Below are 12186 nucleotides of genomic sequence, written 5' to 3' on the forward strand. Positions count from 1 at the left end.
GTGCGCGCGCGGGCAGGCGGGGGCTGCACCGGGGTGCGTGACGTCACCGGCATTGGTTACACGACGTTATAGAACTCCGCCCCACGTGCGCCGGGGAGGAGGGGGGAGGAGGAGGAGGAGAGGGGGGTGGGGAGGAGGAGGGGGAGAGGTGGGGATGGGCTGGGGGGGGCGGGGACGGGGGGGGGGGGTGTGCGAGCAGCAGGGCTGAGCTAAGCCGATCCCACGTGTGACGGCTCCGCCGCTGCCCCGGCTCCGCCGCTCGCAGAGAGATTCGGAGGAGCCCGGGCGGGGGGGGAGGAGGAGGAGGGGCAGGAGGGAGCGGGAGATCTCGGGGCTCGGAGTCGGCCGCCGCTCCGCTCCGATCGCTGTGGGGCTCGGTTTTTTTGGGGGTGGGGGGGCGGGGGGGCTCAGATATGGAGGCAAATGGGAGCCAAGGCACCTCGGGCAGCGCCAACGACTCCCAGCACGACCCCGGGTAAGTTTCCAGCCGCTGCCCACCACGCCGCCTCGGGCTCGCTCTCCTTGCAGCGGCGGGGACGGCGGTGCGCGGAGCCCGGCATCTCCCGCGCCCCCCCGGCCCCTCCCGCGCGCCCCCCTCCCCCCGTGGAAGTTACACACCTTTGGATTGCATTTCGCCGTCACCTTCTCCCCCACCCCACCTCCCGGCTCTCGCTTGAACGCTCCCCCCCGCTTTCCTTTTAGCTTTTGTAAGTTACACGTCAAAATGGCCGATCTGACATCGGTGCTCACTTCTGTTATGTTTTCTCCCTCTAGTAAAATGTTTATCGGTGGACTGAGCTGGCAGACCTCACCAGGTAAGGGAGGGAGGGGGGGACGCCTGGGTCCCCCCCTTCTTGGCTTCTTTATTGCTCTTTGTTATCCCAGTGTAGGAGCACCCCCCCCCCGCCATTGGCTCCCCACTTCTCCTGTGCAAGGTTATTTTTTTAAATAGCAAATCCTTTCTGAGCCCTCTATGCGACCTCTGTTGCCGAATTTCCCCCGCGTGTGCAAAAAACGCAAAAACAAAACAGAATAACAACAGAAAACTACTTTTGGTTTTTGTCCTTGATCAAAATTTGCATTGCTTTTTTCCCCCACACCTTCTCCCCCCACCCCCATCTCTCTCTTTCTCTCTCTACAGATAGCCTTAGAGACTATTTTAGCAAATTTGGAGAAATTAGAGAATGTATGGTCATGAGAGATCCCACTACGAAACGCTCCAGGTAAACCATTCCCTTCTGGATTTTGCCTTTATTTTAGAACAAAGTTTAAGTGTTATTTTTGGAGGCGTCTTAAGTAGCTAAGCGGATTTAGAATGGGGCTCAGGCATGTGGCTGGTTTCGAACGTTGCTCTATTCCACCCCCGTCCCCATAACCTCAAAGGTTATTGTAAATTGGGGCTTGAACTCTGTCTGGTTATAGAGATCCCCAGCTCTCCGTCTTTAAGTCATTTCCCCGTCGCTTCTTTTTCTCCTGTTTAAAATGACATTCAGCTTCATTCACTTTCCACGTAGTTTTTTTTTTTGTTTTTTGTTTTTTTAATGCTTCTTCCCACTCCCAGCTCCCCAAACTCTTAAACCCCCGTTAGGGAGCTGGATGAATCTCTCCTAAGTGCCGGGTTTTCATCGGAATAAAACAAAGCGTTAAGAAAGGAAAGGGGAGGAGGAGGAGAGGAAACTGAGGTGGCGAAAGAGTGGAGACACCAGCTTTTTCCAAGTTACCTCCACTAGCCCTGCCCCCGTCCACTTCCCCCATTAACCTTGGTGTCGTTTCTTGCGAGGTGGAGGGCTGTAGACCCGAGGGCGATTGGAGGCGGACTGCGGGGGGCGCGGGGGAACTTTTGCTCCCCATTCTGCAGTAGGGCTCACTCCCTGTTGCTTTCAATGGTGTCACATTTTCTTGTTTGTTTTTCTCCCTCTTTGTCTCATTTCAGAGGCTTCGGTTTCGTCACGTTCACAGACCCAGCAAGTGTAGATAAAGTATTAGGTCAGCCCCACCATGAGTTAGATTCCAAGACGGTAGGTTGCTTTTCCTTGTTGTTGTTTGCCCCTTTTCAGGACCAATCTGAGCATTGACAGCCCCACTTAAAGGGACAGTGCCTTCTTTTGCTTCTGTGCTGAGAGCCAGGTACTTTTAAGCAGAGCTTGCGAATTGGCACTGAAGTTTGCTACCATCGCTGGGTGTGGGGTTTTGTTTTTAGAGCCTGTCCCAGTGGCTGCCAAGCTAGACTTGGGGGAGGGGTCCATTGGAGGGGGGGGGGGGTGGTGCTATTTTCAGGGCCAAGGGACCCTGTAAAGAAACTCCACCACTGAGCAAAGGCAACTTTTCTTTGTCAGCCGAGGGAGCAGAGAGGGAGCATACAGCACGCTTAACCAACTGTGGTTGTGGGAACTGGCTTTCAGAAGGCACAGCCTGCTTCCTGGCTCAGGGAGCCAGGGGTCAGGAAGAATCCAGGGGGCGTTAATCCAGGTCCAGGCAACAGGTTCCTCCTGCGGCACTTTGGTTTTGGAATGGGGTTTGGGAAGGAAAGGAGACGCTCCCAGGGCCACACTGGGCATCCAGTGGCTGACTCCAGATGTCGTGAAATCTAAGGCTGATAAGGCCTTGGGTTTCAAAGTGATTTGTTTTTTTCCTTTTCTTTCTCAGATTCTTTATTCTGAGTGTGGGTACTTTTATAGCATTTAGAAGGTTTTGAAGCCTGGTGTTGAGGGGCGGGGAAGTCTCAAGGTAGAGGTCAGAAGTGGAAGGGAAGAAAGAGTATCAGTATAGAATAATTCATTTAATGGGGTATGTATGTATGTATGTGTAATGTTTTATTTAGACCCTTGTGTTGGCTCTGTGCTCACCTCCCTTCCCTTTATATCTTCTAGAATTTTCCCACAGTTTTTATACATCTTGCTAAAGCAGGGGACCTGAGGTGACATTGGAGTGCAGTGCTGAGCTACTTGGGACTCACTTCTCTGGTGGGGTAGTGGGACAAGGCAAGGGATTGGGTTCTAGTCCCAGCTGCCCCTTTCAAACTTTGGAAAGTTGTTCTCTGCCTCAGGCCTCACTTTCCTCTTCTCTAAAATAAAGGAGTGGAACCGAGATGATATTCCAAGTCCCTTTTTTAAAAAAAAAATATTTTTATTGATTTCAGAGAGGAAGGGAGAGGGAGAGAGAAATAGAAACATCAGTGATGAGAGAGAAGCACTGATCAGCTGTTTCCTGCAAGCCCCACACTGGGGATCGAGCCCACAACCCGGGCAGATGCACTTGATCGGAATCGAGCCCGGGACCCTTCAGTCCGGAGGCTGACGCTCTATCCACTGAGCCAAACCGGCCAGGGCTCCAAGTCCCTTTGGACTTTAACATTAAATAGAAGAAAAAAAGGACAAAAACCTGGCCACTTTTGGTGTGCCTGCAATGACTGCAAATTTACCCTCTTTGGATAAGACTCTACACACTCTAAGGTGCTTTATTAATTGTACTGGATTTGTCATAGCCCCTGGCCCAGCCTTTTGGTCCTTTTAGGTCATATAATTTCAGGGACGGTTGTTTGTAGGATGATAATGGATATTTGAAGAATTATTTTACTCTTTGATTTTTGGCTAGACATTTCAGAAAGCTAGTAACATTAGAGGGCAAATATTTCAAAGCAAATTCGGGAATGTATTATCCATTCCCTCTCCCCACCCTGGGTAGGCGAAGGAGTATTTGGTTTCTACAGTAGCTGGTGGGTCATATCCCTCACTCTCAGGTGCAAAGCCTGCAGTTTCCCCTCCCTAATTGTGTGTAGACGTGTTTTAGTTCCTATGATTTAGTATAACATAGCTTTTGACTTTGTTTCAACCGTTCAGTGCAGGAGGCAGAAGCGGTTGGTTTATTGACATGGAAACAGAGGATCTTGTTTACCGTTACCTTAAAAGCTTTCTTTAGGTAATGGCCATTCACATCCAAAATAGTACCCTAGTCCTTTCCTAGAGGATTTGTAGCTACAGTAAGTAGAGCTGAACCTAACTAACTAATGTTTTAATTTTTGGTAGTTTTCTTTTTTGTTCGTTTTAAAAAAATAGTTGACAGGGATGTGCAAAAGGTTGGGATTTGCCATGCTTACCTTGACCTGTCCTCTCCCTTGGAGATCTCAGCACACCGGAGAACTCTCATTGTGGAACTCACGCTGTAATCGAGACATCCAATGCAGGAATTCCGAATTGGCTTTGAGTTTTGTAATTTTAGATATTTTTGTTTAGTGCTCCATTCTTCCCTACTCCCAGCCCCCTCCAGCTCCTGGCCTCTTCCCTAACATGTCCCTCACCTTTTACCCGACAAACAAGATGGCTTATTATTGCAATTGTGTGCCTGTCAGCTAAAAAAAAAAAAAAAAAAGACTTTGAGAGTGTTTACGAAGAGAAGAGACGTATCTGTCTTACGCTGGGTCAACAGAATGGAAATCCACACCTGTTGTATTTCTCTCGTAGACAGCTCTAGTCAGCGCTGAATACACCTGTAGATGCGGTAATGTTAATCTTGATGAAAGGATAGTTTCCTAGATCAGAGATTTCTCTCTTTTAGTGTTTGAAAACTAATCTCTCATTTCTCAGGTGATGTTGAAAGGTAGAAAACAAACACGCTGCAGACTTTTGTTAGGTCTTTAAACCACTTTAATAAAAGTGGTAGGTCTTTGTATGTCTTAACCGCCAGGATCCTAAGGGATGCGAAGTCTGCGAACAAGAATGATCTGTCGTGTGCTTTTCCTCCCTCTGTGCTTTCTCCCAGAGCATTACTCTTATTTATTTATTTAACCCCCTGGCAGAACTGAAATGAAGGTTCAGATTTACATTTTAAAAGGGGGGGGGGGGGAATCTTAATCTGAGAGGCAAAGCCTGTAAATAACTACGTGGTAGCAACATTCATGCCACTCTCCCCATTGGATTTCACCCAGTGACTCATGACATTTAGAAATCTAATGAAAATCAACGTTGGGGATCTTTTTTTATTCCTTCCCTACCCATATTTTCTATTCATCACCTTTTCCCCAGCCTACTAGATTCAAATGCTTCCGTGGGAATTGTTTGAATTTTAAAGCCAGTCCCTGATTGAGACTCGTGTTCTGTCAGTGGTCTAATCGAGGGTTGAGGATGTTTTCCCACTGGGATTGGGGTTAGGGCAAGAGAATACCCTGATTGTTATGCTACATTCTCATTTCTTTTTTTAGTAAAATTATTTTTACCCTCTCCTCTTGATGATGTTTATTTGGGTTTAGGTTGCTTATAGATTTTTTTTAACTCCTCTGTAATTTTTAAAATCCAGGTGGATGTTAGCTCATGTGTTTCCTTTATTTTAATATTATTATTATTTTTAAGAACCAAGTCAGGCTCCATAGCTTTTACTACCTGTTTTCTTTTGAGATATAACTACAGAATAAACTATCCCTTTGATTAATTTTAGATAACTTTTGCAAAAACGTGTGAATTAATTCAAGCAGAGTATTGCGTTGGATGTCTATGGAGTGTTTTTGGATGTCATTGATTTTCAAAATTTTTGGAATCCCCTTCCCCTCCTGTGTTGTTTAGTTCTCACCGGGGAGAAGAAATGCCATCCAGCTACTGCTGGAAGATTCTTACATTTAATTTTCAGGCTATGATTTTTTTCAGTGATTATGTTCCCATCTTTTTCTCCCAGCCATGCATTGCAGATTAGATCGATGCATTCAGTATCTGTATGATTCAGTGTCTGTAGGCCCTGGCCTACATAAGAATCCATGAGATCTGGTTCATTAACAGTATCACACGTTGAGTAACATGGTAGGACATTTCAGAAAGGCTAGCTATGTTTATTACATTTTTGGGGAGAAACCATTATGTCTGGATCCAAGTTTAAAAAACTTTTCTGGATTGCCCGAGATGTTACTAAAAGCTGGGTTCAAAGCCTGAGAAATGAGTGATTAATAATTAGGTGATTAATCATAATTTTTTTCCCTCTCCTGAAAGTATTGCAATTGACTCCCACTTTTCCATTTTCTCCTAGATTGACCCCAAGGTTGCATTTCCTCGTCGAGCGCAACCCAAGGTAAGTAGGAGAACTGGCAATAGGATTGTAGCACTCAGACACGGTTGCCTAGGATTCCAGGTTTCAAACACAGCTCTGGCAATGCAGCACTGAATCCTGGTGCACACACTTCCTGGTGACAGCACGTGGCTATGAGAGGCCAGGCGCTTGGAGATAACCTGCGTCTGCAAGTCAGCCACCCGGAGGTGGGTTCTGAGCATACAGCTAGGGCAGGGGCAAGCCTGATCCTTAGGGGGAGGACACAGCTCCGTCTGGTGCAATATCTATGCAAGTGTTCTATTTATTTTTTAAGCATTGCCAAGATCATATCAGGAAAAGTTGGACATTTCCTTGTGACCCTTTTTGGAGGGTACTCTTTTGAGGCCTTACAACTTGGAGTTTATGGAGAGGAGGAGAATTTTAGCAGCTTGTCCTCTCTTGGAAAAACAACTTCGTAGACCCATAAAGACCTAAATCCGACTGGGGAGTCTGTGGATGCCTGGCTTTCGGGTTGGTTGGATAAATAAGGGCACACTTGAAACCCGCTCCGCTACTGCTCTTGCAAGTGCTGGTGCCTGGGCGGAGAAGTCCTGCAAATGTTGTAAGCTTGTCCGAGTGGTACTACAAGACTTGCTTAAAGGCTTGAGATAGGCCTTTGCTTTCTCAGAAGTGTGTCGCTAGGAGTTTTCACTGAGCTTGCCAGGTGTGGCTGTGGGAACACAGCTGCCCGAGCCTGAGGTGAAACGTGAAGGGCTTATGGCTTACCTTTAAATTTGCACTTTTGCATTAAACTTTTTTTCTTTCCTGTATAGCATTGGAAGAAAGACTTTATCTGCACCTTGTGGCCTTGGCATTCTTTAAGGAAAGGGGAAAAGGTGAAGCTTCTGATTGTAGGTCGTAAAGAAAACGGGCTGTGGCTTTAGCAAACTCAGTTTATTTCTTTAAGCTCGGTCTCCCAGAGTGGAACCTTGTGATTGTGTTACAGGGAGGAGTGGTTTTGCACGTTAGTGAAGAAAAAGTTGGAATTATGGCTGGTATTTTGAGAATTTCAGGTCTGATTCTGCCATGCGATTCCCTCTCTCCCTCCCTCCCTTTCTTCTTTTTCCTTTTTTTCTTACTTTTCTTCCTTTCTATCTAAGAAAGCACAAATCCCTTAAGTAAATAGAGTGAAATACTTTTTTTTTAAGGCATTTTTTTCTAATGTTAAGCGAATAAAAGGAATTAATGAGCCAAAGCAGTTCGATTATTTCTGTACTGAGCACGAACTTTGGGACTGTCTGAACTGCTTAAAAGTTGCTTTCTGAACTCTGGGTGACCCTTGACATTGCAGAAGGCTTCCAGAATAAGCAGCATTTCCTGGGTTTGGGAGAATTGCTGCTTCTTCCCTAAGTATGAATCTTCAAATTTCCAGGTTAGTCATTTGATCACCCAGAACTGGGGTCAGATTACTCTAGAGGGAAACTGGAAAAATCCCTGACTTGGTCAAACCATGGGTTTGACTTGTTTTCTCCTCCCACTTGCTTCTCCCCCCATTTTTTTACAAGAAGGCAGTGTATATATATATATATATATTTTTAATTAGATGAAGGATTTAGCAATTTTAAATGCTTCTTAAAGACTGAGACTTTTTAAAAGATGTTTTTATTGATTTTAGAGAGAGGAAGTGAGAGGGGGAGAGAAAGGAACATCAATGTGAGAGAGATACGTGGATTGGTTGCTTCTCATTGAATCCACAACCTGGGCATGCGCCCTGACCGAGAATCGAACTGGTGATCTCTTGGGGCATGGGATGACGCTCAATCAACTGAGCCACATAAGCTAGGACATATTTCATTTTACTATATCATGGCATTTGGTTTTTCAATGATGCATTCAACTTGAACACGAGACAGGATATTTCTTAAACTTGTCAGCGTGTACACACACCTATCCGCCCCGCCCCCCCGCCCTCGCCAACCCGGAGCCTGGGATGTTTTAGGTGAATGTCACACTTAGATGTGAAGAAACATTAAACCAGTTGGGGAAGGACATCTTTCCATGGGATTCTAGGGATTTTATAACAATACCTTGTTTTTTATGACACACTTTACAAAGGACTTTCCTATCCGTTATCTCCATCTGAATCTCAGGTCCAGCGACATTGAGCAAATTGCCTTCTCTCAGTCTCAGTTTGCTCATCTGTAAAATGGGAGTGATGACAGTATCTCCCTCAGAAGGTTGTTGTGAAGAATAAAAGCCTGGCACAGGGTGAGGGCCTCGTAACTCATCACCACCACCACCACCACCACCACCATTATTGTTGGTTTAATCATTTTTGTTATTGATATTATCAAGCTGGACAGCCTGACTTTCGATCCCGGCTGTGCCACTCATCAGCTGTATGAATTTGGGCAAATCATCGAACTTCCCTGCACCTCAGTTTCCCCATCTTGTTGAGTTTTTGTGTGGATTAAATAAATTAATAAAGGTAAAGTACTTAAAAAAAGACCCGGTGCAGTGTAATACCTATGTGTTACCTGCTGTTTTTACTGTTATTTTAATTAGCCCCTCACCCCAATTCGGTGAGAGGGCTGGTAATAATAATAATAACGATATGCATTGAAGTGCCAGGCACGGTGGAGGGACATTATGTATAGTAACTCATTTTGTCTTCACCTCTGTCCTGTGAGGTGGGTAGTAGCACTATCTCTCTTTTATAGATGAGGAAACCCCAGTGCAACGTGGGTTGAGAAGTGTTACCAGGAACCCACCCAGGCAACCTGGCTCCATGCTGGGCCCTCTCTCAGTGCGCTGGCCTGGAGTAGGGGGTAGTGTTGTATCCCCTCTCTATTAGGGGCAGGAGGTGTCAGAGTGGTCACCAGGCTGTGAGGGGCAGAACCACAGCCAGCATCTCAGGACTTTGAGGTGCCGTGGTTGGGTGATTAGCCCAACCCCGATGATATCATCCGGTTGTGTGGCACTGTCTGCTAGCAGCTCTCCATCTGACCCCCGGGGCATCTTTTCAGATGGTTCTGGAGTTGCTCAACCCCAGGGAGGCAGCTGGGGAAATGGCGAGGTGTGTGGTGGTTGGGAGTTGGGGCAGGGTGGGGAGAAAGCACCTTCCTTGTCCACCGTTATTTTCTGATAGAATCTGAGCCCAGCCACGGGGATTTCAGACTCATTCATGTTGGAGGCCAAAACCCGCTGGCAGGAATAGAGAACTTTAAGTCAAGACTTATTTATTTCTTGTTTATCTCCCTTCAGTAAAACTTCTGCGTGTGCATGTTAAGGTCCCGGGGCAAGGTGAGCTGTGCCCCTCCTCGTCGACTGGGTGAGGAGCTTGTAGATGACATGTCAGCGTGTGTTTCGGTTACAATTCATTTCAGTGCTTTCTGGCCGCCCCTCCTTACTGACACTCGCCAGAGAAATATTCCGTGGAGGTGTTAAAACAAGACCAGTGGAAAGAAACTGTAGCTTAAGATGAAAGAAAATCCCTGGCAGTGAAGAACAGATTTCGTATTAGTGCTGTCATAATATTCTTTAATGTATCACATAAATAAAAACCTGTTTTGACCAGAATTTTAACGAGCGACCGAAGGAGGAGTTTTGAATCCCGCCGTTCATTTATCCCCTTTGCGATGTAAATGTTCACGGTCTCAAGTGAAGTGCGATGGGGCTTTATTAACCAGTCGAGGGGCGACTCTTCAGAGACTAGTGGCCGCTAATTAGTGAAGTGCATTTTGATCAGAAGAAGATGGGTCTGTTCTGTATCCTCCTATTTCTCCAGATGATCATTTCATTTTGTGAAATATGTAAGAGTTTCCCCCTCTATCTTTTTAAAAATTAAAATGGTCATGCTACTCTAAAAAGATGACTTAATTTGAAGCCGTTGGAGAAACGGAGATGATTGGGATCAATCATGTCACATATCCTTCCGTCCCTTTGGACTGATGTGCTGGCGGCCTGGAAGAGTTTTGCTCAAGCTTGTGGGTTCTTTTTCTTGTAGGACAAACCAAGAGACTGCCTAGGATCTTGTAGCAAGATTGAGTCTGGGCATAGCTCTGTCTGCCCTCATTATCTTTGTGTATAAGAAAGTTTTCCCCACTGTTGCCATTTTGCTCCTTAAGTCTTAGAGGCCATAACCTTTCCCAGTTGCCTTCTGTTGCAGCTGGTGACCCAGGCGCGTTACCTACGCCCCTTCTAGTCCTGGTTTCCTTCTCTTTAAAACAGGGACCGTGTAGTGCTTCACCTGGAGCTGTTTCCAAGGTGAATGCGGCAAGTTTCTGTCTGGCACCTGGCAAAAATGTCTGCTGATAGTATTATTAATTGAATTATTTTTGTGAAATAAGAAAAAAATATGATGGTGAAAATGCCCTAAGAAAATTCTTAATGGGAACGTAAGCCCCCTGATGGCAGGGGGCTGTTGCTGTTTGGCGGTTGGTAACTGTTAAGTGCGTGAGTGGAACCCCGCCTGCCTTCTTCACAGTGGAGGCAGCTGACACCCAGGGAAGTTCTGTTCGCTGCCCGGTCACACGGCTACGTTGCGGCAAGGCTGAGCTGGAAGGCAGGTTTTTCTGTTCCCAGGAAGGTTCTGTTGAGCAGGCATCCAGATGGGTGCAGCGCAGCACGGGCGTTTTCCACGCGCACCTCCTGTTCCGCACCTCCTGTTCCGGGGGAGCGGTTTCTTGGCAGCTTCTCAAGGGCGAGGGGTGAGTTTTCGGCATCTGGCCTTCCCCACTGCTGTGGGTCGGGTCATGCTAGCGTCTTACCATCTTGGAGGATCTGCAGCTGTCATCTGGGCAGCCACAGTTAACAGACCTAGGGTGGGTTTCTGGTTCCCAGTGGGGGGAGGTGGCGGTGTGTCTGCAGCCCGTGTCCACACTGCCAGGACCCCGGGGTTTAGTGGCTTAGCCTCTTTCTTGTCGGGGACAGCAGCTCCTTCCTGCGTTCCTGCCAGCAGCAGGTGTCAGCTCAGGGGGAGGGGCATCTCGTCCTACAAATGTCCTTTCCCGGATTCTGCCTTTCCTCACGTGCTCTTGTTTCAGTGTTAAGGTCGTTCTCCTGTGTTCTGTGTCAGAGAGTTTGGCAGACGGGCGAGAATCCCTGTCCCCCATGAAGGGAGGAGGAGGAGGAGGAGGAGGAGGAGGAGGAGGAGGAGGAGGAAGGCACTCTCTGAGGAGCCAGCTGACCCTTTTGGGTGCCCCTTGAGGCAGCACCCCTTCTTCTTGTCCTGTTTTGTATTTTTAAACCCAAACATTCTTTGGCCGAAAGTGCTGAGAACACACAGGGAGATGCAGCTCATCATCTCTGGCCTCTTGTTTGATCCGGAGTATTTATTTCTTAAGAGCTCGTTTAATTGTTTCTCATTGCTGACTCTGTGTGTGCCCGCTTTGGTGGGTTCCGGACACCCTCCATGGCTTCCTGGTGCCCAGCAAACAGTCTAAACTTTTTAGCCTAATAGGGAACGTCCTTCAGTATCTGTCCTCGGGGAGGGGCGGGGTCTTCTTTCGGCTTATTTCCCTGACTCATCCACCTGCTGCTGCCTTGAAACTGAGTGTCTCCCTTCTCCGAATAGCTGTCCTTTTGTGGATCCCATCTGCTCTGCCCTTCCTTCTCTCTACTGTCAAAAACAGACCCCCTTGCAAAGCCCAACCTAATCGTTACCTCTTCCGCACAGCCATCCCTGCTCCCTCGTGGACACCATACTTCTCCTCTGGATTTCCACAGCTCTTTACCTGTTCTTTGGTTATAACCCTTTCGACCATCATAGGTTAGCAAAAACATCCATTAGGCATTGTGCTAGGCACTCACTCATTCATCTACTCACCAAACGTTATTGAACACGTACTGTGTGCCAGGCCCTGCGTGCGGTTCTGGGGACAGTGTGGAGAGTAAGACAAAGTCCTTGCTCTCATGGGCTTTCACTCCTAGTGGGTCAAGTTAGCAGTGAGTAAATGGACAAGCACATAACATGCCAGTGGGTGTGAAAACCTATGTGGGGCGAGAGTGACGGAAGGGGTGGGGCTGGGCCAGATGTTTTCGTACAGTCATTTTCCACTTTGAGTATTCCGTTATTATTTACCATGTTCCACACCAGGGACTGTGGTAGGCGCTTCATTCTGAGTTTATGGTTATTTAGGTTCATGCCTTATTGCCTCCACTGGGCAATAAACTCTA

General features: G+C 47.1%; 1 protein-coding gene across 9 annotated transcripts in view; it reads left to right on the plus strand.

Annotated features, from left to right (window-relative positions):
- Positions 1 to 341: 341 nt before the first annotated feature.
- The window catches only part of MSI2 (musashi RNA binding protein 2), a 348954-nt gene continuing 337109 nt past the window's right edge, over positions 342 to 12186 (plus strand). For 3 of the 9 annotated variants that reach the window (XM_070394320.1, XM_070394318.1, XM_070394319.1), the window contains exons 1-5: positions 343 to 475; positions 775 to 815; positions 1142 to 1223; positions 1934 to 2018; positions 6010 to 6051. In XM_070394320.1, coding sequence (XP_070250421.1) covers positions 414 to 475; positions 775 to 815; positions 1142 to 1223; positions 1934 to 2018; positions 6010 to 6051 — 312 coding nt within the window. In that variant the 5' untranslated portion in view covers positions 343 to 413. Of the gene's footprint in view, positions 476 to 774; positions 816 to 1141; positions 1224 to 1933; positions 2019 to 6009; positions 6052 to 12186 lie in introns of all 9 variants that reach the window. The other 6 variants (XM_070394316.1, XM_070394317.1, XM_070394322.1 and 3 more) reach the window with 5 other exon arrangements.

This window comes from Myotis yumanensis, unplaced genomic scaffold, assembly GCF_028538775.1.
Source record: "Myotis yumanensis isolate MYYU_CA2020_CCGP unplaced genomic scaffold, mMyoYum1.0.hap1 SCAF_16, whole genome shotgun sequence".
NCBI lineage: Eukaryota > Metazoa > Chordata > Mammalia > Chiroptera > Vespertilionidae > Myotis > Myotis yumanensis.